Source organism: Filicampus tigris, chromosome 4 (genome assembly GCF_054856515.1).
Source record: "Filicampus tigris isolate MCC_2025a chromosome 4, RoL_Ftig_1.0, whole genome shotgun sequence".
Classification (NCBI taxonomy): Eukaryota; Metazoa; Chordata; class Actinopteri; order Syngnathiformes; family Syngnathidae; genus Filicampus; species Filicampus tigris.
In genome coordinates, this window is record NC_141220.1 from 18,737,938 (window position 1) to 18,765,071 (window position 27,134).

The following is a 27,134-nucleotide window of genomic DNA, read 5'->3' on the forward strand; positions in this document are numbered from 1 at the left end:
TGCTCCAGGGAACCAACACCAACTCTGCGTGTGTGGTGTTAAAAAAGCCGCAGGAACGCTCGCAGGCTCAGGATTAAACAGCTCTGTTGTGATACCAATTGATACGCTATTCCCGCTGGGGTTTTGTGTCTGCTGATTGGCGGCAGGTTGATGCTTCTGCCCCCCCCCCATGTTGGTCACCTTGAGCATCCAGTGCAGAAAACACAAACGTAAGTTGATTCCTTTCTTCCTTTGTTCTTTTTTTTTTAATTTTTTTTTTTACAAAGTGTACTTTTCTATTTAATGGTTATCTTTTAAGAAATCCAGTACATGAATTCTGCTTTCTCAAAAAGAATCTTGCTCAGTGTAAATAAAACAAGGCACCCACAACATTAGTAACATCTCGTTGCGAACATAATTCAATGTAATTAAGTGGCACAAGACAATCAATTATTAACACACTTTGTTTATGTAACACGCTTAAAAGTGCACACATATGCACCTAGCTGCACTGCCAATCATATTCCATGACGACTTTCACAATTTGAGTCACGATCTCCCACTTTCAAAATGACAGTTTTACTGCTTGTAGCTATCGTACATTATTACTTGCAGTCATGCATAACCTAATGGTCACAGTTAGTACAAGTAATTTACGTTCATAATTGTGCTACACATTAACAACCAGTTGATAAATACTGACTGTGAATGGTCTGAAATCACGCTTACTTAAAAAAAAATGCATGCATGCAGTGGGATGTTGTTTCGGTGACATTTCATTCACCTCTTGTCACATTGATCCAGTTGTCATATGATGAACCAGGAAAAGAAGCTCCAGCTGAGACCAAACAGCATTTTATTTTAAGATATAAAACCAGATAACATATCTCTGACAAAATGCGTACTCAAGTACTGAGGACGAAGTCCACATTGCTCAAGCAGCATATATTATTTTCTAGTTACATTATATAAACAGTATTGTGAACACTCCCCCCTCCCCACACACACAAATATAATGTTTCGACTACTGTGCAACCATGGTAACAAAACATCTCTTTTGTGCAGTCAAATCACATAAGTTCATGTCAGACTTGCTGATTTGTATACCAGCCTTGATTATTTAACTATTCATGTGTGAGGCAAGATGTCGCGGATTAGCAGTGTAGAGTTGCTGCTATGGATCTTTATTTAATGGATCAGTTGTTAAATCCAGTGTTTGCCAACCTTTATCGAGCCAAGGAACTGATTTCACATATTCAAAATGTCATGGCACACCACCACCAAAAATATTTTAGAATTAATGATGATTTTGTCTCAATTCACTCCCATATTGACTCAGTGTGAAATGTGGTTCATTGCTGGGTTCAATTTGCACTCGGTTGCAGTGTGAGTGTGAAAGTCTTGTCTATGTCCTGCGATTGACTGAAAACTAGTCCAGAGTGTAGTCAGCCATTTTGCTCGGCGTCAGCTGGCAAAGGCTTCAGCTCTGAACAAAATGGCAAACAATATGAAGGAAAATCGCTGTTCCTAAATCAATCCATCCAACAATACTCTTCCTCATTAGGGTCACAGATGAACTGAAGCCTAACTCAGCTGACATTGGGCGAGAGGCGGGGTCCAACTTAAACTGGTCGAATAATTACTCCCATGGCTAACTTCTATTATTCTATTCTATTCTATTTGCAAAAAATGTCAGTCTTAAATTTGATTGAGCATTTGAGCAGAACAGACAACATGGATGATACTACAAACATAGACATAGACTCAACAAGAAAGGACTCGCCTCGGTGACTAGCTTTTGAGGGTATTGCTGTCTAACCTCATTCCAGCAGATATGAATATCAAAACATTCAGTCAATGCCAGAAGCTCTCGAAAAATATCTCAAACCAGCATGAAACTTGTCGTAAGTAGCAATGCGATGATCCATTTTTGCAGCTCCAATACCACACAATTACATCTAAACAAACAGCTGCCTTTGTTAAACAAAGAAGTTGAGGGGAGTAGTGCAGTGGGCCTCTTGACAACACCTGACACCCAACCTGTCCTCCTTTGCCTTCACCTCCCTCTGAAAGCTGGCTCTGTTCCAGGGGAAGGAACAAAAGAGCTAAGAGACGCTAGGAGATAAGGACAAAAAGAGGAAGCATTGAGTTGGTCAAGTTTGAAGTATACAGGACAAACCTTCTTTGCTAAATCTTGTGATTTTCTGTCGGGAAATTGGAACCGAACTCTGATGAGTAAACTCTGGCAGTAAAGCTTTTTCTTCTATATTTCATGTCATCTGTTGACAGAAGATATCATCACAATGTGCTGCGAGATTGTTCTTAGTGACCTCATCATATTTTGTTTTACCTGCTGCAAGTCTCATTTCGCTAAACTCCCGCAATAATATTTTCTTACCTCAGTAAGACGGGTAGCCACCTTGTAGAAAGTAATATATCACAGGTATGTTTGTGTAGCGCAGGTCCATATGTTATATAGGCCTATGATGCTTTTGGTCTAACATGGATTAAAAGCTCAACAGTGAAATCCTTCAGTCAATTTATTTTTTGTATTAGCCTTTTATAAGGAGTGCATGTTGTTTTTAATCGTTGCTTCATTGTTGATTTATTATCTCAGCCAAGCACTGAAGTGCTAAGGTGAGAGATATTGTTTAGATTGCTCTCTGTTTGTGTTTTAGTTGGCCGGGTTATGCAAAAACTACTTGACCTATTTCCATGACACTTAATTTGCACATACAGGTATGTGTCTATCGAGAAGCCATTCAGTAAAATAATAATAATAGTGATAAAACCTCCGTATAAATAATGTTATGATCTGTTTCTGCTATATGTGTTCTTGACGTATAATTGTTTATGTTGGTTTAAGTTGACAAGATGTTATGTTACACCAGCAGTTAACTGGCTGTTATCAGCACAGAAATCTCAGGCAATATAATCATAAAGACCAGTCATTGACATCGACTTCTCGCTCTGTTGAGTGTGGTTGGAGGAACAAATCCGATGGTGCTCCACCATTTTTAAAACTATTTGAACCTTGGTGTACACTCTAGCAGGTGCTATTCTAGTTTATTTGTTTTTAGGGAGCAAATTCGACTTTATTGATTACAGCAAAACATGACGGAGACATGGGAAAAGGAAGAATCTTCAATTTTCGTGTGGATCCATATCTTAACAGGAAGTTGCTATCTACAGCAAGGGTATCAAGCTTATTTTCATTGCGGCCCATATCGAAGTTATGGTTGCTCGCACTGGGGCCGGTTGTAATGTTGAGACCATGTACAGTACTGGGCACTTGACCATTTTTTGCTGGTCCGGCCATGACCCTCCACCCTTGACTTGGGTACCCTTCCATATGCCATATTAGGCAGGGTACCTGCCATATTCATAAACATTGTCGGTCCCCGCCACATTCCGCCCCCTGACCCCCCCCCCCCCCCCAAAAAAAAAAGTGTCCGTGATTGACGTCGCTGCGGGAGGGACGCTAACGGCAGAGGCTTTTTAAGGATTATTAGCTGGCTAATTTACTATTCGAACCCGCTGTGGACGCGCTTCAAATGCGCCAGTAGTATTTACCCAACTGCGTGCTTCCTTGCATCGCGAGCCCCGGGGTTGGATTTGTCGAATTGTATAATTATTTGGGTCCAATAATTATAGAGAAGAGTCGTAGAAGAAGTCGCAGAAGTCGTAGTCAAGCTAATTATTTATTTTTGCACACTTCCCCTCCTTCCCGGCCTTCAAAAAAAAGTATTCCAGCAAACCACCAATACACTGTAAGTTTGCTATGGCGTATTTCCGGAAGTAGTGAACGCCATAAAAAGTGCATGAACTCCACCTTGATGTGCTAGCGTCTGAATATACTCGTGGACAGACACAAATTGTTTTGAAACAAGTCGGGGGGCGTAGCTTCAAAAAGACAGCGACAACAATGCATATCTCCCTGCTACAACCATAAAGGGATGACTAGACGATGCATTTAATTTTATTGCGAAAACGATCCAGAAGGTGGTGGCTAAGGGGAAACGTGGGTGAGTAGCTTGTTTAATTTGAGTGATGGGACTTTGCAGCAGCAGCAACGAGCTGCGTGGGGCATCCTCTACGTGTGGGGAAACTGTATGTCATCGCAACATGTGAGACAGCAACGTGCGCTCAAGCGTGTTTGTATTTCCTCATTTCAACGTCACGGAACCCGCGCCTCCCACCTGCAACTGGGGCATACCATTACAAGAGGGGGCGTGTGAGGGGGGCAATACCACAATCCCTATAACAGCAGTTGTCGCTCGCGCCGACGCAGAGTAGAAAGACGCCTAAAAGGAAGCCTTTCACCGAGTAGGCTGAGATGACTTTTGGCCGCATCGGAGCACGTCATAGCATGAGGGCCGATTAGTGGGCCGGACTAAAATCAACTTCCGGCCATGCTTAGTCCAGCCATTTTTTAAAAGTTTGTCACCCCCCACTCCTCCGCCCCAAAAATGAGCATCCGGCCGGGTTGGAGGGTCCGACCGGTCCGGCCCAGGGACCGACTGCCCAGCTCTGAGTAAATGTATAATCGCTTGGGGCGCAATAGTATGCCCATAATCGTGTTCCAGTATTACCTCGGTTTTAAAAGGGGACTTTGCAGTTATAAAACTCTAGCAAGTTTTGATTGTAGCCGCACTTTGTTTAGAAACATACCTTCTGTCTCTGACTGGTTGTTTTTCCTGTCTCTGTGGTTTCTTAAAAATCATATAACAGATACAAGATGGGATCAGGGAGGGATAAGACTGCTCGTTTTTACAATATGATGGAAAGTGATTTTCATGAAACTTGCAAACTTCCCAAATTCACGTTCTTGGTCACATGCGGAACAGTAAGGAGACTGAAAACAATCTCTTTGGGCCATTTTGCTTGGCTAATAGTTACCACACTGACCCAGCCACGCAGCTTAAAGGGAATACTGCACACTACTAACTTTTAAGCTAGGTTCCACATGCAGGACCTGAACTGCCAGCAACTCTATTAGACCACTCTAAGAGGACATTTAACCTCACTTTGCTGCAAGGATAATGGGAGCATATAGAGAACGACCAATGAGATATTTGCATTCTACATCCAAAACTGCTGTAGTAGAAAATGTTGTTGGCGACTTGGTTTACGCATTTTTAAAAAAAATGTTTTTATGCTGACCAGTATAATTATCACGATATTGTGTGATATAGTGTTGACATTAAAAAAAAAAGCTCACGATACTGTATAAAAAGAAATGATATAGTCAAAAATAAAGAAAGGAGCTCATGATGTTTTGTAGATAACAGCAGTGACAAAGACATAGGCTTGGCCAGTCATTTTATTGTCATGTGTTCCAATTGGCTGAGCAACGCAAAGTATCATGGTCTATATAGTTCACAATGCTGTGATCGGCTGAAGCAGGCGAAAAGTTATGTTTTTTTGGATGGAGAATAGATGCTTTTAATATGGTAACATAACAACAATGAGATTGTAGCAATTTTAATTTGCCAATATCGCCGTTATCATTACATCCCAAGTGGCTACAGTGTGAAGCAGTCTCAATATGCTTGTTGTTCCAAAATAATAGTTACCCCACCATATTACATAATAGCCTGTGCATTTAGTTATCAATTTTATAGTTTATTTTGACAAATCATGGCAAGCTTTCGCAGTTTAACACCTGTGATCTAGAGCATGGTGTACAATTTGGTGTGGATACAGATTAGGCATGTTCAGACATGTCTGACTTATTCCCATTCCGATTGAGTTTGCAAGTTTCCAAATATTATCCTATATGACAGTTCCTCATTAGATTAATCAATGAATAACGCCACACTGCTGTCACTGCGCCATAATCACCGCATTACATATATGCAGTGAATTGTAGGCATTGTGAAGGAAAACAAACGGACCGTTTTGTTGTGTAACAAGCTTGTTAGGGTCCATGGCGATAGAAGAGCAGCCAGAGCGTGTTTAGTTCGTGTGTGTGTTGGTGTGTTATGTAATGTCATGAGGGCATGCCTTGACAGACGACGTGGAAGCTTTGTGCTCAGAGATGTCTTCTCTCATTTCCTACTCCTATTTGTCTCTCTGATTTCAACGCAGCGCTCTCTTGCACACCGGCTCACCTCCTTGGAGGCCACGCTAATTGTCACTAATGAGCCTGACCGAGTATGAAACCGAATCAAATTATGAAACGTGGCTCAGTAAATGTAGTTGTAAGCAGTGGGTTTAATCAAGCAGTTCATGTCTGCCATTGTCACAGATTAGTCCCCAGGCTGATAATACCGGCTCAGCACCTGGATGAGCTCAGTGGAAGAACAGGCCGTTTAGTTGACTGTTTCCATGTGGGACTCGCATTCTATTTACACATTATGGGCTGTGTTTAGAAACAGAAGCTGGATTGAAAGACAGGAAAGACAAGAAAAACATAGCAGGTTCAAGCAAAGGCAAGATGGATTACACACATTTATATGGATGGAAAAGTCTCATTTGCCTTATTTCGTCAAGTTGTCCCCTTATGTCAAATCAAGAACACGCTAGCGTTAAGTGTCCCCTTGGATGGATGCTTGTAATTGTAAAACTACAGAATTGTGCCAGTCTTTAATGCGGCACCTGTTTAATGCTTTTTCACACCAGCCTTTTTGCGATTTAGCAAATAAACAAATAAATATACAAAGCTAAAACTTTGTAGAGGGATAGTACATGAATCAAACGAACGCCCATTATATTTTGTTGAAGCTAGAGGTAGAGGTGCGCACATAAACAGTAGGTGCTGCATAGAGCAATCCACAATAAGAATCACAATGGTAACACCCACCTTTTATCACCAATGAACCAGGAAGTAGACTGGTTGATACTTAGGCCCTACTGGAATAGATGGACAAACATATTGTCCTGCTGTTTTTTTTTTTTAAACATTTTGGCTTTGGCTTAAGTCGACATGCCAGTGAGTGGCATTCAATTACATTTGGATATTACAGAACTGCCAAAAAGAAAACCCAATGTTGTATGATAAGAGAGTATTTGGCCTCAATATACCTTATGTTGTATAATTGCCTCAGCAACAAATTATTGAATAACGTCAGTTCTTAAGCACTAGCAATAGCTTTGAAATGAAAAGTTTGAGGAATGAGAAGGAATGTTGCAACTCATTTAGCTATATGACAAAGTTAAATTATCAGACAACCAACTCGAAAACATATACTTACGGCAATAGTTCTCTGTGACTAATTATTGTTATGAGGGCAACATTTTTTCTTGGCATCTCTTGTTTTGGATCTTAGTAGACCAGGTGTTGGAACAGGTTATTTGGAGATGATGTAAAAAAACAAAAACATAAAAGTATGTTCAAAAAATAATTGCTACATAATTGAATTGTGATAGATTAACCAATTTTCAACACAAATTATTACTTGTATTACATTTTAATGAGGGAGAAACATACTCATCTTTATTGGCCAAGTATGGTATTTAAAGACACACAAGGAATTTGTCTCAGAGTATGAGCTATCCAAGTATTTCAGTAACAAGCAACAATAACAAAAAAGAACATATTCGACATGACGCAGTACAGAAAGTCTTTACGTAATGTGTGTCATTGGTGCATGTAGTATACCAAACAATGATAGCTGTGCACATGATGAGGACAATCATCAAAAATTAGTAAAAAATAAATCACTTAATAAATTAACAATTGCTTCAAATTCAAAGAAAGAAAACAAATAAGACACCAATTTTAGGGAAAAAGCCAACAAAAACCCAACAAAAGTGCAGACGTCTAGAACAGAGTTGGCCGCATATGCCCAGCATGCCATACGTTGCCCATCCCTTCATTAGACTGGTGTACCCAATGTTGTGTCCGGTCTTTCATGATCTTATGTGTGCCTCTTTCCTCCCTCCCTCAGGTGGATGCCTTGAGCCATGAGTGCCTTGGGATCTCCAACAAGGCAAGCCAAGTGAGTGTGCCGCGCATTCCGTCCTCTCCCTCAGTATTTACCTTTCCCTACCTTAGCTCTTTATCGCAGGTGACTGTCACAGCGGCCACAGAATCACTAAACCAGTATGTGGAAGGTGGTGCAGGTCAGGGACCTCAGGCACAGAGCGCCTCTGTTGAGAATTATTTGCTTTGCCTGGGCTTTTGGCTCCAGCTTCCCTGCAGGCCCCCTCCTCAGCCTCCCCCTCCTCTCCCTTTTCCACTCTCCCTCTTGCTCCCATATGGTCTGAATCTCAGGGTATAATCTCACGGACACTTTGTATATATCACTCCTGTTTTTATGGGCTTGAGACTCATGAAGAAGTGACAGAGCGGGACTTTTAGTTGGTTTTAGTAGGAGACAAGATGAAGGGAATGCAGCGTAATCCCACCTCTTCTTGTCATTGCAGTGGAGTGGCTAGATCGGACAGCAAGATCAGCGCCAAAGCCCTCTTTGGTAAGTGCTGGTACCTTTTACCTCACCAAACACTTTATGCTTTGGTGTGATTTAGTTGTAATGAATTAATTATTTATCAAGCCAACCTGGGTTCCCTTTAAATGTTTGTGAGAAGCCACACATGAATGACTGAAATATTGCGCAATTTGCACAAAATTCATGTGTACCAAGTTCCATTTGGATCTGATCCTGTTTTCACAGTTGGTTGCAATTTCAGTTTAATGTAGATACCCCATTCAACACGTACACTGTGTCATTGTCCAATCTTATTACACCAAGCTGTCGTTTGCTATGTGGGTGAAAAGTTTGAGCTAATTGTAGCTATGAAGATTCTACAATACAGACATTCACTGGTTTAGTCATGACCTTGTTAGCACATGTTTCATTTCATGACTGATATATTTATGGCCATTTTATTGTATTTGCCTTAACTTGTCCTACACTGTAATTAAACAGTCCTACCCTTTTATTTCTCTAATTGCCAAAACTATATTGTTCACTCTTTCTTTTCGAGGCAGAATTGAATGAAAATGGAAGGTTCTATTTCTAGCATTTACTTGTGTGGAGTAAATTTATGCCAGCATGCCACACACTCAGAAATTATATTGAATGTTAAACCGCACATAGTAGTAACCACTACATTAATGCTTGCCCATAGAAGCATGCAGAGCGATACACAGGAGTTGACTTGATGAATTTTCCAGGGCAGAAGAGATTACTGAGATATATTTTCAGATACAGTACATACAGTAAGAACTGATGTGTATATTCAGTAGGGCTTCAGATAACACGTTCTGTCAAATTTCTGATCTGATCGAATCTGATAAAACCAAAAAACATGCTTTAATTTCCATAATTTTACTCAAAAACAGGACAATATTTAAAAATGGACATACAGAAAAATAATTATGATTCTGTTGCTGGTTTGGTCCACAACATGTCAGTAAACTGGGAAAAAAAATCGATGATACCTTTGAATCATCGATTATTCCAATAATCGCGTAATCGGATGGATTTGTTTTGTCTGAAGGCAAGACGCTAGTGACTACACAAATTCACAGACTTTTATTTCATTGCTTGACTGCAGTACCAACTTTCCACCAATAGTGTGCTGACGAGAACCAGAGGGCAGGAGCACATTACACCAGTTTTAAAATCGCTGCATTGGCTACCTTTATGTTTCAGGATCGATTTTAAGGTACTTTTATTAGTTTATAAATGTCTTAATGGTCTTGGGCCATCTTTTTTGTCTGATTTGCTTTTACCATACCAACCCTCGCGGATCCTGAGTTCCTCTGGCGCCGGCCTTTTAATTATTCCTAAGGTGAGGACCAAAACCCTCGGCGAGGCTGCATTCAGCCATTTTGGTCCTCAACTTTGGAATAGCCTGCCAGAGGACGTCAGGTCCGCAGAGACTGTTGATATTTTTAAGAGGAACTCAAGACCTACCTTTTTAGTTTGGCTTTTAAATAATTTAAGTAATTTATCTTTTTCTTTTTATTGGGGATGATTTTTACTTTATCATATTTTATCAAATTGATTTTAGTTCTTGGATTATATTACTGTTTTGTCTTTTAGTTTTGTTGTCTTCTGTTGTTGTTAGCTTTTAGCTCCAGTGTTTCCTCGGGGGGGGCCTCCGCATCGCGGGGGGTGGCTGCCCTTCCCGCGGGGGCCGTCATCACAGGGCCTCCTTAGGTCCAGGTGACTGGGGGCCTCCCCACTAGGTGTGGGGTCTCCCCGGCTAATCTGGGCTGGGGGTCTCTGTGATGGTGGCACTCCCTGTGGCCCGTGGGCTGTCATTCCCCTCAGCGTGAATGAGCCCCCCTTGGGTACCCTTTCCTCATATGGTTTTTCTGTGCCTTGTCATGTATTTTTTAACACAATTTATCAGGTTGTGTGCTTTGTATGTGTGTGTGTGGGTGTGTGTGTATGTGCGAGTGCTGCTATACTGGCAGATATATGTCCTTGGGTTTGTTGGTAGGCAGGGCGGCAGCAGGTCTTCCTTTTATGTTGTGTTTTGGACATTTTTATTGGACAGCACTTTGAGTTGCATTTTTTTTGGATGAAAAGTGCTATATAAATAAATTTGATTGATAATACACAGTGAAACTGTCATGAGCTTGAATGAGGATGTTTGATGACAACACAATGGAGTTTGATGATTGATTTAGACTGTAAATGTAAGTCTGGATGCCTTAACATGATGAACACAATAACACGGTGAAGCTTTGGGGCAAAAATTTCGTGTTTTTTGGGTCAAGGTTCTAAAATATCATTTTTGAAGTCACTGATATTGGGCCTGACCTCACAATCTCTCTTGTAGAGGGTGGGTGACAAATACAGGCATCATCACATGCTGTTTCATTATATGGGAAAATGAAAGTCAAAATGAGAAGATACGAAAAGACAAGAAAATAAATTAAACGCTCCTGAACAATCAAGTGTCCAGCCATCTGCAAAATAATGAATAAGAAATGAGACAATAAGAAATCCCCACTAGTTTTGTCTATTACAAAAAAAAAATGCTGTCGTAATGACTTCAGTGCTAAAAAAAATCTACAAGCTATTTCTAACGTCCAGTTCATTTTCACACACCCTGTAGTGCCAAAGCTCTTGATGGAGTTGAGTTTTTTTCCTCTACACCATACTCTTCCAAGCATGCTTTCATGGACCAACAGAAAAGGGCCTTAACTTCATCTGAAAAGTCCCGGTTTGCTCAAAAATTTAGATGTACAGTGGGCCCCCCTCAAACCTCACGGTTCTGTACCCGCGGATTCTCATATTGGATGTTTGTCAGCGTTTTTGGTACAATTGTTTTGGGTTACTTTTATTTCTCCATTGCATTTCAATGCGTGTCAATTATACGCAGATTTTCGCTTTTAATGGGCCTTCCTGGTCCCTATCCCCCGAATAGCAGGGGTCCACTGTATCTAATAAATGTGTCTCCATAGTTTTGTAGAGCATAGCGTGTGCGTTCTATTTGACACTAGCGAAGGGTGCAGGGTGTGCCTGTTTATAAAGTCTGCTTGGAAGAGGGTGGGGATGCCCATGTCCTGTGGGTGAATAAAAGCCTCTTTGAAAAGGGAGGGAAAGACGAGTCAGACTTTCTTTCCTCTGTTGCAGCCCATGCAGCCTCAGACTTGGGCTCGACTACACGCCGTAAATACAGTGGAATATTGTGCTGCATATGATTCAGAAACAAGCTGCCTCTATGAGAGGCTATTCTAAATTTGGTATGTTATATGATGGGAATTCTGGCATGCTGATGTTCCCACGCCGTCTGGCTTCTCACCTTGTCATCTGTTGGTGCTCTAAGACAGTCATCCAAAAATTCACAGGACGCACCCGCCTGTGTTGTTCCTTGCGAAGTGAATCACAGTATGTGTGGTGACTCGAGGCGATGTTGTTCTCCTTTCGGCTCGCCTCAGCCTGTGCGGCAGATGGTCAGCACGATATTGTGTGCGGCATGAGAGCAGCTTGCCTGTCCTCACTAAGCAGGAGATGGGATGCTGTTGTGTATCATCAACAACAACAACAGCAGTGGCTATCCGCCTACTGCCCACTCCATGTTGAATACACACAAAGTGCAAAGGTCCAATCTCAGTATGCTGTATGCAAAACCGGACACCGTGATGCAAATGACACTTTATCAGCACCTTTGGGATAGAGCAGAAATGCACCACATTGTTTCAGAATTACATACATTAGCTTCGATGAAAACAGACCATAATTTAATATCTACAGGGGATAAAAATAAGTGTGTTAAAAAAACGATACTCTCACCGGCCACACCATTAGGTACACCTACAGTCGAATGGCATCCGATATGAGAGTTTTATCAGAAATCACAATCAGATGGAAAGACACTCAAGGCAGTCAAGTATAGCTCCCCAAAAAAGAAGTTTTTGTAGTTTTTGTTGGTGTACTGGTCAGTTTGTTAGCTAACAGGCCACTACGTCCTTGTTGGGCTGTCATTTTGATTTTATGGTCAACTGTTGCGTTCATCTCATTGGAACTGAAAATAAAGCAGGTTGTTGATTAAGTTTGCTACACTGTATTTTTTTTCCCCAAACAGACAAATATTCAACAAAAGGTAACAGTTTCTCACTTTGCTTCCTGTTATTGTGCGTGTACGGTGTTAGCTTAGTAGCTTAACATTATTGTCGGGTGGAGTATTGTCAATTTCATATTTCGTCACGAATCTGTACTATTTGTCAGTCCCAATGTGGGTCTGTTATTATTATTATTATTATTGTTATTATTATTATTATTATTATTATAACATTATATAATGCTATGGTGCTGTGGTAAACAATCTCATATGGCTGAATGATGTGTAGCTCACTTAAATTTAAAAATAGATATTTTTAAGTTAAGACATGCCGGTCAATATCAATTATCATTTTTTGTAGGACAAAAAGGACAAATTACATTAATTTCAGTAGCAGACCTTTTTAGATCCTCTGTGAAAATACATACAATATAATGTTATAGTGCGTTACAACATTAAATATACATAACAATAAAATCTCTGTCTCGTTTTTTGATGAAGTCTTAGATCACTCAAAGCTACTGTATTAAAATAAAATGAAAAAAAAACATTAAAATGTTTGTATTGATGGTGGTTCTTAGAGAGCGACTTGTTTTTTTTTAGGTCATAGTTGTTGTACAAAGTTTGACAACCATTGCTGTAGTGAATACTTCCTAGTAACAAATAGCCAAATGTTTGTGACCACAGCCCTACACTAACATCCAAATGTCGCTAGGCAGTAAAAACAAAAGGCAGCTGTTGCCAAATCATGTAGTCTGACTTATTGGGCAGCTTTAGCTTCTCATGCGGACATAAAATCAAATCCTAATCACACGGCAGTTTATTTGTATGCACTTAATGTCAAATTGATCCGGTGTTGACCCGATATCAGTTTGACAGTCTGCCATCCTGCCGCCACTGTTTATCTCTGGTCAGTGACTCTTGCTTCTCGGCCCAACCGCCTGCTAAATGGCTCTCACTGCGAGCTGTTGCGGCCCTGTGAATTGGTTGCCATAAGTGGCATTAATAAGACATGGCGGCCAGCTCGACTTTCAGACAGACACCTGATGCCTTTCTTTCACCTGCGTGGAGCCAAGCAGGAAGAAATGAGCCAAGAGGGATTGGCAGGGAGGCAAATGCTGGCGTCGTTTGCACATGGTGGCATGGACACAAGCGATCACTTTTCAAAATAACACTTGAGTCACACAGTTCCCGACAAGGTGCACGGGAATGAAAGGACACTTGACAGAGTCAGTGAATTGTTGTTCAAACTCGGTGCCTTTGTGTGACATTCAACACACAGTACAATGGGCCCAATGCAGAGGGAACAAGAGCTTTTCATGTTGTGTGTGGCATCCAAATTATTTGCTCTGTTAGACATTTGGCGGTGTGATCCTGATAGCAACATGCTCTCATTTAATAACCGTGTAATGGTTACCTGCAAGCCATTCACCTGGTAAATAGGTCAGCGGGCGCAGTGGCACGCTTATGTGCCAGTTAACACACAACAATAGAGTATCACATCATGAGTGTTGGCTGTGGCTATATGAGATTCGACACAACTGAAGTTTGAATGACATTCAGTTAATTACGCCGGAACGTTTCTCAAGTAGCGGCCTGAAAATATATATCCCCACCCCCGATTGTTCATCTGCCCTAGCCCCCATAGTTGCCAGTGAAATAATTTAAAAACTTTAACAGAGCTCAGAATCTGTCTGCCCGTGTCCCAATCAAATTCACGTTAGACTACATGCGACACTATTTGGATATGGTCCAAGCAGGCGTATCCCGCATAGACTCATTTTCTGCTGCCAAATTGTCATTCCTCTGGCGCATCTTCAACGCACCCTTGCTACGCCGGAACACCCAGCATGGCTCAGAGCGTTCTGTCAAATTGAAAACTATTTTTTTGAAGACCACATTTTTCAGCTTGACAACTACACAATGCACCACCCTATCATCATCATCATCATCATCATCGTCTCGTCATTTATGTATAAAACAATGATAGAAAACAAGACAAGAGATTGAAACAAATTGGAACAAAGATGAGTAAAAAAATGAATTAGTTAGGTTTGCTTGAACCCAATGAAAACAGGCGCAAAAGAAAGTAGGTCCTGAAACCTTGCAGGGCGTTTTTAAATCACGAGTTGTAGCGGTGTTTGTAATATGAGCTGTTATCAGATGAGTCATCCATATACACGACATCTCAGTGGGGCACTGCAAGTAGACTTGGAAGTTGTCACTTTACAGCTGGCATCAATAGCACCAAATGACAGCGATGAGGAAGTTTGCATGGTGTTGTGTTGTTTTGTTATGTAGCGAACATCTGTGATCTTTGAGCCTGAGGTTTGGTGCTTTTATGGCGCATTTACAGGACGCAATCCTTGCCAGCATTATATAAAGTGAGAGAGAACACTTGAAGTTGGACCGACTCTTTGATAGCGTGATTAATATTTAACTTTTAAGATATGCATTTTGCCACTCCTTTGGCAGCCAGCCTTTAGGAAAAATCCAAAAACATTATTATGTTTTTTTTTTATTTTTTGGGTTTATTCACTGCAAAATGTACTTGTTAAGTAACCTTACTACATGAGTTCACTTTGGCTGTTATGGTTTCGTTTGGCTCCTATCATTTCCCTGTAGAGTATGTATAAAAAAAGAAGAAGAACAAGCATACATAGAGTGGGTGTTCTTCCTTATTGCCCTGCTGGTGTGCTCAGTTCACTCATGTGTGTCTTCTTTGCTCTATTCACACCTGCTCTGATTGGTGCAACATGTGGGACCCAGGCGAGTGTTATTACTATTAATAATTTTACTCTTTGACTGAAACATTTTCTAAATGTTTTTTTTTCTTTTTCAGAGCAAAGGAAACAATATTCCAACTCCAATTATATTATGCATGAGACGTCACAGTATCATGTTGAGGTAAGGCTGCCATGTTTGTAAATGTTGACCTCAAGTTTTGACAGTGTTTTTATTTCAACAATCGCAATTTAGAAATGAGGCTTGATAAATATCATTTAGCATGTATCATAATTATCGCTAAAGGAAATGAAAGTTTGTTTTATGGGTTAGGTTAATTGAGCTGTTCGACTTTGAGAGAATGATTAGATTAGTTTTTAATTGTCCTTTTATATGATTTCATATTTGTTATTCATTATGTTGTTATATTTTCATTAATGTTATGCATGATCCATGTACATTAATATATAAACATAATTTATAATTAGTAATTACTCATGTAAATTAATCGTAAATTTGAAAATGAACTCTCAGAGGCGTCACAATATGAATATTGCAGTGTTGCAGTACGTCTTGTCTGATTTCTTCTTTTTGAAAAGCTAAGGTGATAAAAAGGCAGTTTCAAGTTACGATTCATCTTGGCATTTATGACAACGCGGAAGAGATTTCAATAAATGTCATAACGGCAGGAAATCAGTCACCAGATATCAAATGAAACTGTTCGAATGGGAATGAAGTAAAGGAGCAAACACAAATATTTTATTGGATTACTTCACTCACAACTTAAAGCTTACTCTGTGTTTTGTTGCTTAATGTTCCGAGAATAATATATATTTTTAAATGATAGAAAAATATGCAAATGTTTAATGCTTTTTTTTTTTAACACAACAGATTTTCTTTTATTTTATTTTTGGATGTATGTACTGAGCTCAAACAGCCCAATTATGAATGATTGCCAGCTAAATTCTTACAATAACACACTGAGTGGACCTGTAACTTTGCTGCAATTTTTTTCTTCTAACCATGTTTCATAGGTTGTTCACTGTGCTCTTCTGGGAAATGTTCTTTTCAGAAAAAGTTGAGCGTCTAAACCACTCCTTTTGGTACTATGTGTTATCCCTTTATTAGACAAAGAAAACAATATTTGATAACCTAGCTAACCAAACAAAAAGATGACTTGAATTTCACCATGTCAAAACAATTCAGTGGCTCAGTCCGAACATGTTCAACAAAAGATATTCTAGTCTGGAATACAATGAATGGCATACTATTTAAAATTGGACTTTCATCTCATTTTAGAAAAACACTCTTTGTATTTATATTGTATTTGACAGAGCTGGGCACTTTCTTTTGCCGTCCTCGTCCCTCCGCCCTTATTCATAAAAATGATCGTCCTCCGAACCGTCCGTATTCGTCCTTTTAAAGCCGTTCCGTCCTGATGTCCGCCCCCACCCCCCAAAAAAAAAAAAAGCGTCCGTGCATGACGCCGCGGGAGAGATGCTAACAGCAGAGGTTTATTTAAAGCTCATTAGCTGGCTAATTTACTATTCAAATACGCTTACCTTATGGGCACCCACTTCTGGGTTAACGGTTTGACGAAGCGCTTGTTACCACACGTATGTTGTGTGTAAAGGGACGAAGTGAGCGAGTCGGGGGTTGTAATGTAACTGTTGAATTCCATTATGCAGTACAGACTACTATAGTGACTTAGTACTCCACTTAGTGACCTAACTCCATGTTGGAGTGTTATATTTATCTAGAGAAATTGTTTCTTCCGTATACTGTATACTTTTCTGTGCTTCAAGTACTGTAATGCATATTTCTTTTCCCTCTATCACCATCTCTGTCTCCCCTGGTTAGCATCTGTCCACCTTCATCATGGACAAGACCGAGTCCATCGCCACTGTGGACGACGCCATCAAAAAACTTGTCCTTCTCGATTCAAAAGACAAGATTTGGACTCAGGAAATGCTCCTGCAAGTCACTGATCAGGCAGTCAGGCTGCTGGACTGTGACACCCAGGTGCTGCTCCGCTGGAACATTGGCACATGGTTACATAAAGTGCAATTAAGAAGTTCATTGACATGTCCACATACTGACTAATATTTAATGTCCACTTCTCGTGACACTCTCCGCAGGAGGAGCTGGAGAACTTCCCCCTACCCACAATCCACCTGTCTCAGGCCGTGCTGAATCAGACGCGTTACCCGTCCGTGCTGCTGCTCATGTGTCAGGACAATGAGCAGCACCGGCCAGACATCCACTTCTTCCACTGTGACGAGGTGGAGGTGGGTGTCGCCGTGCTTGGCTCACTTTGCCACCTTTATTGTCTGTACACAACTGGTCCACTTACAGTAAGGCTTCGTGTCATTCATAAATCCAAAAGACCAGCGCCTCAGTTTGAGGTCACATTTCACGGGGCTGTTAGCGGCTTTGCACTTCTATGTAAGGACTCAAAAGTATCTGTTGACAGGTCACCATTGTGTACCTGCACAGCGGTCCTTCTTATAAGATATTATTAGAAACATCCCTTAGTATGCAACCACTGCAAATTACAATGTGTTAGCTGAGGAGTGCGGAAATATTGTCTTTCAGAGATTTTTAGATGATTTATCTAAAAATGAAACTTTGTGCTCTTGTATATATTTGTTCATCTCATAACATTTGACTGATTGTCTCTCTCACACAGGCTGAATTGGTTCATGCAGATATAGACAGTGCCCTTGGAGACAACAAATATGGGAAAAAATCGAGGCCCCAGACACTCAAGTAAGAGATGCACACGCCCACATGCTCACACAAGCACTGACCAGCAATGTTTAGCGAAGGTCCTGATCTACGCTTCCTCTTGTAGAATTAACCAGGAAAAAATGAAGCACCGAAGGGAGACCATCCTTCCCCAATCGCCCCCCAAAGCCACCCCTGTTGCAAAGGGACGCGTTGCTGCCCCAATCCCGCAAAGTGAGAATACACAACAACATCTAATCTGACATTGTCCAAAATCACTAATAGAGAATTTATTCATCGTCATTCATATCCAAATATAAAAAAAGCTCTGTTAGGAAGCCTGTTTAATTTTGTGTCGTGTTAACATTGAAACTTTATTGGGGCTTTTCCACGCTGTGACAACAAGGCGCTCTAATATGTTCATATGTGTACATTAGATGTCACATATCTAATGTGTTGCAGCATGCTTGCTGTTGAATCAGGCTTCTTATATATTTTTTGTTTTACCTCCCTCTTTTGCCTTCTTTCCATTACACTCGTGCGCTTATGGCTGACAACGAGGCGCTCTAAAGCAGCCATGCGAGCCCGAAACTTCGACCCATACGCTCTACATGAATTGCATGCTGTCTTTTTTCTTCAAGCATGTATAGTGTATTAGAAACAAATCTCTGAATTCACTTAACAGGCTCTATGAGTTTAAAAAGCATCAGTATTACATTATGAATAATGTTTTGTCATGAACTACCTGATTGAATGTTAATGGTTGTAACTTGTTATGGATTGAAATTTCAAATATGATTGCTTATATTACTTATTATCAATGCAGTTTGAAAATATGGTTTGTGTTATGAGTGCAAGTTGTTTATTTTGACGTTAGATTAAAAAAATAATAAAACTGCATTTTATTTAACAAAATAATGTAATGTTAATAAGATCATTTCTAATTTTGTGTAATGCCTGACTTAATGTTTTTTTGGGTGCAGACAGGCGATCCTCTGGACACAGTGACCCAGAGTCACATGAAAAGTTGGCCCAGCGCATTGAGAAGGACGTGGTGAGTGTTTTCCTCCGCCTTCAAACAGGACACTTCATTAGTTACACTTGTAAAATGTAATGGCATGCAATGCAACAGCTGTATCAAAAATTCCCCATGAAAAAGATAAAAATACTTGTGATTACGGTAACACTGTTTTTTGTTACAGTAGTGTAGAACTGCACGGCATCATATGAAAGAAATGTGGTACCCCAGTTGTGCAATGCAGGTGTACCTAATAATTTGTCTGGTGTCATCATGGGACACCCTCATCCATCTTGTTCTTCTTTGTAGCAAATACTCAACTGTGCCCTGGATGATATTGAGATATTTGTGGCGCGAGTGCAAAAGGCAGCAGAGGCCTTTTCCCAACTCAACCAGCGCAACAAGAGTAAGAAGAATAAGAAGAAAGGACCAGCAGGTCTGTCTCCCTTTCTTCTTCTGTGGTGGCAACCATGAAGTGACAATATGTTGAATATTGCTCACACTGCCATGTATCTCTTTGTGTTCTCCAGTGACATGCGTGGTGGTAAACACCAATATTCCAATATGGCCTTTGCTAACAAGTCATTTGATAAATACTCAGTTTTCATTTCAGTGGTATTATTATTATTACTATTATTATTTTATGAATGCTAAATTATAATGATTTAATTTGGTTCATTTGGCTCCATAGTATTTGAACAAAGTCTTAAAAATAGGCCTGCAGTATATTAACGTGAAAAATAATAATAATGCCATAATGTGTTGAGTGATGTTTTATCTATGACATTCCTGTTTCTACATGTTTGGTCAGTGGTGAAGCAATTTGAACACATCAATTTACACAAATTTTGCAAAGTTAGACAGATGTGTGCTGTCACTGACTACACATGCAGTCATTTATTCTCTATTCAGAGAGTCTGACTGTTTCTCAAATCTGGAACTCTGTGAATTTCAGGATTAAAAGATTTCTCTGCATAGAAAATAATGTAAATAGGATTACATTATTAGAGGGAGTAGATCATAATAACCTCCTTGTAATTACAAGTAACACACATAGTGGGTTCTAAGTTGAGAAACCCATTATACACACTCTAAACTGCTGGGGCCAAAGGAAGCGCAATTGGGTGAAATAGCTAACGCAGTGCTGGGTCCAAAAGGGATGGAGACAATGCTGAGTCATTTATACCCAGCGCATTTGGTTGACGACCTGACCCAGCAAATTGGGTTTGGGATTTTGACCCAACAAGGGGCAAAAACTAAACATAATGGTGAGTTAAAGCTACCAAGAAAATGGTTACCAGGTTATCAGTAGAGCTGTGCTTAAAAATAATATTTTTTTTACCAACATTTTCTACGAAGAAGTAGCAGCAACAACTTCCACTCCTTGCATCCAGCTGCTACCAATGTTTTCTAAGAATGTTACATTACATTTACTTCAACTTCAGTACATAAAAACAAAATGGTGACTAGCTTCAGCTCTTTAGCCCGCCAAAATCCAATTTTCAACCCAATCTGCTCTGTCAAAATAACTAACCCAGCCTTGTACTCCAATTTGCTCAAGATCCACTGCTACCTAGCGAATGGGTTAGGAAAACAACCCAGCATTTTTTAGTGTGAAGTAAATCGTTTCTTGGACTTGTATGGCCAAGGTCAACAATGCTAAACTATGCTAAAGCTATTTATTTACTATAGCTCATAGGTTTTAGCAGAGATGGTAACACACTTTTAAGGTTCCTGCGGTGTCCTTCGACATTTACCTCAAACCCTGGCAATAGAGTGAAAGGGTAAGACTGTAAACTTGAGTGTGTGTTCATTGCTGTCTTGTGTGGTTGTTCGCAGAGGGCATGCTAACCCTGCGAGCCAAGCCCCCCTCTGAGGAAGAGTTCATCGATAGCCTGCAGAAACTGAAGCTGGCCTTCAATCTCTTGGTGAGATATCTCAGATCCATTCACCTCTCGCTCTCGTTTATTACCTCACGGCCTCCTCATTGTCATTGCACTCCTCGCAGGCCAAACTGAAGAAGCACATCCAAAATCCAAGCGCGTCAGAGTTGGTTCATTTCCTCTTCGGCCCGTTGGAGCTGGTAAGAGTTAACAATGGAGTGTATGTTGTATACTACGGGGGCCTTTGTCCCCTTATAAAACAATATTCTCATCTAGCCGCAGGTTTGCCCACAGGTGTACCTTAAAGTACATACTGGGACATTGGCCTCTCAAGCCATAGCCCCACCTTCCATGCTGGAAATAATACATGATTGACTTTGTGTTGATATGGTGAACTTACATCTGCACACACCATATTTGCTTGATAAGCAACAGATAAAGCAGCAGTCTGAACTTTTTGTGCCGTAAGGTCAACACGCTTTTGGCCTTTTTTTTTGTTTTTTTTTGTCAGTTTAAGTTGGTCCTTATGGGCTCTCTGGTGTCTGCTGGCACCATCTTGGTGACCCTTGCAACAAGAAGCTATGACTCCATTATGGTCCAATAAGGACGACAGAACTCAGAAGAAAATTGTTGCAGACAGCACAACATTCTTTTTGTACTTAAATTACTAGTGATTCACTTTAAATGTTACCTGGATAATTTTTTAAGTCGACTGGTTAGCACTTCCAGCTCACAGTTCAGAGGTCGTGGGTTCGATCCCGGCTCCGGCCTCCTAGTGTGGAGTTTGCATGTTCTCCCCGTGCCTGCGTGGGTTTTCTCCGGGTACTCCGGTTTCCTCCCACATTCCAAAAACATGCATGGTAGGTTGATTGGACACTCTAAATTGCCCCTAGGTGTGATAGTGAGTGCGGATGTTGTATTGTTTCTCTGTGCCCTGCAATTGGCTGGCAACCGATTCAGGGTGTCCCCCGCCTACTCCCCGAAGACAGCCGGGATAGGCTCCAGCACGCCCTGTGACCCTTGTGAGGAGAAGCGGTATCGATAATGGATGGATGGATGGACAATACAGTATTAATCAGAATGCCTTGTTTTATCTAATAGGCCTGCATACAAGATATTGTGGAATAAATGTTTGGGTTGACTTCCCTTTTAAGTGTATAATGCTACATTTGTTATGGGCTAATTTTAGTCAACAAGTCATCAAATCCAAGGCCATTGTCATTGTTGTGATTTTTCAGCTTGGTCCAACTGAAGTCATGACATCACATGATTGGAGTCATGTCATCACATGATTTGTTTGGCACAGTTTGTCGCTTGACTGTAGTAAAACACAAGTACAGTAGTGTTAAAAAAAAACTAAAACAAAATCCTATACAGGTAAAAGGACTGACAATTACCTGTCTGTGTGTCTGCAGGTTCTGCAGAGTTGTGGCAGTCCTGAGCTGGTCCGTTCTATTATCTCCCCCCATCTCTCCAAAGACGCTGTGGACTTCCTGCGGGGGCACCTCACCCCCAAAGAGACCTCCATATTTGAGCTTCTAGGAGAGGGTTGGACCAAACCTAGGTTTGTCAACTATACTCAAGCTGGTCATTTTTCAAGAATCCAATCGAAAATTGTGTTATCATACCTCTATTGTTGCGTGTTTAGGGCGGAGTGGCCGAGGTACCAGTGTGCTCCTCCTTACTATCCCAAATTCCGGAATGGCTGGGAGCCTCCAGCGGAGTTCTTCAGGACGGCCCCATGGGAAACAGAGGGTCCCGGTGGGCCTCTGGGCTCCCCCATTTCTTTGGGGTCCCCCATTAGCCCTGATTACAGGAAACACTCATCTGATGATGTAAGACTTACTGTATAACTGAATAGAAATTCAAGGCTCAACAACTCTGAACAATTTGTGTGTTTCTTCACAGTTCTTTGGAACCCATTCCTCAAACTCTTCCAATGGGTAAGAAATAATTCCGTTCATTTGTGAAAACTTTTAAATCAGCCAAGGTAGAAAGTCCGATATATATCTCAACAGGTCCTACAATGGGATGCCCCCCACACGCAAATATGCCAAAATCCGCTACCACTTTGTAGCGCGGAATGCCAACGAGCTGTCAGTGCTGACGGACGAAATTCTTGAGGTGAAAACATTTTCATATTTTTATATATAATCAAAGCCAGCCAGCTCTAACCAATGAGACACACTAGGTGAAATTTTTAATATGGTACCCCCCTGATAAGCATTCATGCTAATCAGTAATTAACCATGATGATTTATGGTTAAGTTTTTACTGATTGAGGTGATGCTGAGGCTAATCACTCACAAGCAAGTTATCCATTTAAGTGCGCTAAATACAGTAACTGATGCAGTGCAAATGATGCTTCATTATTTCATTACTGTGTTTACATCTTTCTTTCTCACATTGACCCTCTTCTTTGATTTTTTTTTACTTCTCTGTGTTCCATACAGTTTAGGTTGTATTGACATGTTTACAAAGTTCTCTAGGGTCACGCCCATAAATTCGCCCCTCCCCTCAAAGCAGTTACTGACCAGCCGGAGAGGCGAAAGTGGGGGACTTGGTCTGTTTTATCATTTGTAGTAATGCTAATTAAGCATTGCTTTACAACTACTGATTTATGTTCGCTTAATCGTAATGACGACTTGTTTGAATATGCGTAGTTATGTTAGAGGTTACATTTTTTTCACAATTTTGTGGCGCCCTCTGGACGTCATTGCACCCTTTGCATTTGCCTTTGCAGTGCAATATTGCCTAATGGGCCAGCCCGCTTTGTCATGCTTTCTATTGGTCAGATGTCCACGTGTTGTACAAAGTATGCTTATCTGTAGTGTCTCTTTAGTTGTAGTTGTGAACAGATGTTCAGATACATTTTCAGCAGGATTTCAAATAAAGAGTCTGTGCAACATACAGTATTGCATGATGTCTGGTGTCTCAGGTGATCGAGGACGACAAGCAGTGGTGGAAACTAAGGAACCGTAGCGGCCAGGCAGGTTACGTCCCTTACAACATCCTGGATGTTGTCAAGCTAGAAGAACCTGACGGTATTTACAGCCAGGTAAGCTGCAGCTTTCCATTTGCCTGCACTCCATCGAACATCTGGATTCAGGTTCTCCATCTGCTTCATAACATAACGTAGTGCTTCCCAATCTAATGCAAATTATTTGTAACATAGAAATTAGGTAGGAATTGATTATTTCAAAAGTTTTTTGTTTTACTTTTTTTTTTATTTGAAATTTACCTGTCTTTGAAATAGTGGTTTTGAAAGCAAAGACGTTGGTCTTATTATGGTAAACAAACACTTCTGCGACACAGTTGAGAAGTTCTCATCTTAGTAGAGTTCTTTCATGTTTGCTTGAGTTTTTGCAGGTACTCCACCTTCCTACCGTGTTCCTAAAACATGCATGTTAGGTTCACTGAAGGTTAAATTGTCCATAAATGTAAACGTGATTGTGAATGGTTGTGTGTCTATATATGTGATTGATTTTTATCCCACTCAGCTGGAATAGGCTCCAGCTCACCAGTGACCCTAACGAGGATAGGCCCTATAGAAAAATAATTCATGGATGGACTATTGTCACATATTCTGTCAAAATGAATTCATGTATTTTGTATCAGGTCTCTTGTGCAAGTGTACCTAATAAGTTGTCCCGGGGGTGTACATTATTTTCTTGCAGATGATAGGAAAGTACAGAATACATAGGTTTTAAACCAATGCCAAATCCTTAATTTGATATGTAGTTAAAATAAAAATGTTTGTATGTGTCTGTGACTCTGTGCAGCAAGGCTATGGTGCGTCCTCTCCTGGTTCCCTCAGCCCAGGAGACAGTTTCAGTAAAGGTCGACACAAAGACAAAAGTATGCAAACCTCACTTTTTTTTTGTTTGTTTAATTTAGATTACGCTTACTGATTTGTGTTGCGCCGCTGTGTTTCAGTGATGGATGAAGTCAACAATGAGCTACTGATGATGATCACCGCTAACAAAAGCCAGCCACCCGCCAGAAAGTTTCGCGTTGAGCGACCGGCTGCCACTCTAGTGCCGCTCACGTACAACTCCAGCCCGGAACAAGTCAAGTCTTGGCTTATTGCCAAGGGTTTCTCCAAGGCGTCAGTAACACATGCAGCATTTACCTCCACACCTATTTGTAAAGATGACAGGATGCAAATGACTTTTTTTCACCATGTTACCCGCAACGCAGGACGGTGGAATGTTTGGGCATCCTGACTGGAGCTCAGTTGTTTTCTCTCAACAAACAAGAGCTGAAGGCTGTGTGTGGAGACGAAGGCGCTCGCGTCTCATCGCAGATTACTGTGCAGAAGACACAAATAGAGGTTAGTCGCATATCCGCTAGCAAAACTATGACACATCATTGGAGAAACATAAGACAGATACACACAGGCCATAACATTAGGTACGGCTCCACCAGTAAATAGTGGGGTGGTCTCTTTGGGAAAAAAAAGGAGGGAAAAGTACCAGACTCAGTAACTGTAACAATATATGATATTATATTACTCTGTTACCGCCAAACATTATATATTACTGTAACACATGAAAAAATAACTCATTACAAAGTAATGTGCTACTAACCATAACACTGTCCTCTACAATCTAACAATATTAATCCATCTGGTCAGTTTTGATTGACACCGTCAAAGCTGCATGACACTACATCTATTCGAGCATGGGTTTTTCCTTCCTTCCTTTTGGCATCTGTTCAAAACCAGTTATCGTGACAAAAATGATAAACAAATGCTTGAGCAATTACAGGATGTAATATAATGGGCCGATAAGGGTTGATACAGAACATATTTGATAAGGGTCAAGACGTGTAACGGCCTCACACCGTAACCCAGGGGACAGTGTCACGGCCCTGATATTAAAAAGGACTTTTATTGTTTTTGTTCTATTTATTGTATTGTTTGTAAAGTGCTTTGTTACAGCTCTAGCTGTTATGAAATGCGCTATATAAATAAAATTGTATTGTATTGTATTATGTTGTAGAAGTGATCCTTGCAAAATGTCAACACTTGCAGAAAGAGAATTTGTTTCCCATCTTGTTAAATCTTTGCTTTATCTTTATTTAGAAGAGTGGAAACTATGTCTAAAAATAGCATATATTCAAAAATAATTTGAGCATGTGTTGTTTCAGAAGTGTGTATCAAACTAGTAGCCCTTCACATTAATCAGTACCCCAGAAGTAGCTCTCGGTTTCCAACAGGGTGGTGACGCCTGCTCCAGTCGCATATTTAGGGGAAGGTGTTTAAAATATTTCTTTAGCCTTACAGGCCCAATATCCTTTTGGTTTATTTTAAATATTGTGATATTTTGCCTTTGTTATCTTGTTTGGAAAATACAAATCTAACAAAAATATTTATCCAAATCTACTAAACTCCACGTGGTCCATTAACAAATACAATGTAACTCAGCTTCTGGCTATACTGGATGTTATGGCTATCTTTAGTTTTGGGTTTTTTTCCCCTATAATAATATGGTACTACTTGTAGTACACTTTAAACAGCTTTAGAGTCAAACAATAAGAAATGCCATTACTAGTGTTTTCATTGCTTCATAATTCACTGGTTACGTGACTTCATTATTACGGTTGCATCCTTCATTTTTCTGGCAGAAAACGTGTGGAGACAGCGAGCTTCAGGAGGTCATGAAGCGCAGACAGGAGCGAATCGACTCGGGGAGCACAGACTGAAGCTGCACAACCCACCCCTCCTAATTCCACAATTAATGCTGTTGTGCAGGACCTGCGGCAGACCATATTCACACGTTGTACACATTTTCATTGTATATTTATTTTCTCCCATTTTGTATGTGCGCAAACTAATTTGCATCTCTGTGATGTCTCAAGCTTTGTGTGGATCAACAAATGTGAACAGAGGATGTAGAACTTTTTGTGTTTGCGACATGCATGTACTAGTACATGCTTGTAAAGGCGATGTGGCGCATGTTGATGCTGAATGACAAGATTCATATTTCATCAGTTTAGTGAATGACTCAGTGAATAAGATTGTTGCATAATTTGTGCCAGCAAGTTTTGACATTTTCTCATGCTGTATGTATAGCCAATGATTCGCATTGCTGTTTACATTTTACTCACCATAATTATGCATGAGTCTGTAAATTATAGTCAATGTTTTTTTTTCCCATTGTTTCTGCACGGGTGTATTTTCAACTGTTCTGCTTCAATAAGTAAATGAAGATTGACACACAATCAAAAGGACTAAATATGATGGAAAACAAGTTCAAAACAAGCTGCAAGATTAAACGTTAGTGAATGTTTGCTATCCCGCAGTCTCGTTTGTTTTTGGATGAACCGGATGC

At 40.5% G+C, this 27,134-nt stretch overlaps 1 protein-coding gene and 1 long non-coding RNA gene across 6 annotated transcripts; one reads left to right on the forward strand and one right to left on the reverse strand.

Moving 5' to 3' along the window:
* eps8l2 (EPS8 signaling adaptor L2) lies at positions 1 to 27,097 on the forward strand. Of its 5 annotated transcripts, none has more exons than XM_086029624.1 (21): positions 1 to 209; positions 7,872 to 7,922; positions 8,350 to 8,396; positions 15,290 to 15,354; positions 17,032 to 17,193; positions 17,310 to 17,459; positions 17,861 to 17,940; positions 18,026 to 18,132; positions 18,882 to 18,952; positions 19,226 to 19,352; positions 20,756 to 20,844; positions 20,925 to 20,999; positions 22,215 to 22,363; positions 22,448 to 22,634; positions 22,708 to 22,742; positions 22,818 to 22,923; positions 23,738 to 23,857; positions 24,582 to 24,657; positions 24,736 to 24,907; positions 25,000 to 25,132; positions 26,428 to 27,097. In XM_086029624.1, the coding sequence occupies exons 2-21, from the start codon at positions 7,888 to 7,890 to the stop codon at positions 26,503 to 26,505; spliced, it is 2,064 nt and encodes a 687-aa protein (XP_085885750.1). In that variant the 5' UTR covers positions 1 to 209; positions 7,872 to 7,887; the 3' UTR covers positions 26,506 to 27,097. The 5 variants fall into 5 exon arrangements, with proteins under 5 accessions (XP_085885750.1, XP_085885747.1, XP_085885748.1 ...); XM_086029621.1 differs by lacking the exon at positions 1 to 209 and adding an exon at positions 3,820 to 4,004; XM_086029622.1 differs by lacking the exon at positions 1 to 209 and adding an exon at positions 4,404 to 4,513.
* Positions 819 to 3,672, reverse strand: LOC147148788 (uncharacterized). Its single transcript, XR_015086587.1, has 2 exons — positions 3,553 to 3,672; positions 819 to 2,094 (listed from the first exon to the last, which is right to left on the reverse strand). It is a non-coding gene; the product is annotated as an uncharacterized LOC147148788 (long non-coding RNA).
* Positions 27,098 to 27,134: the final 37 nt, after the last annotated feature.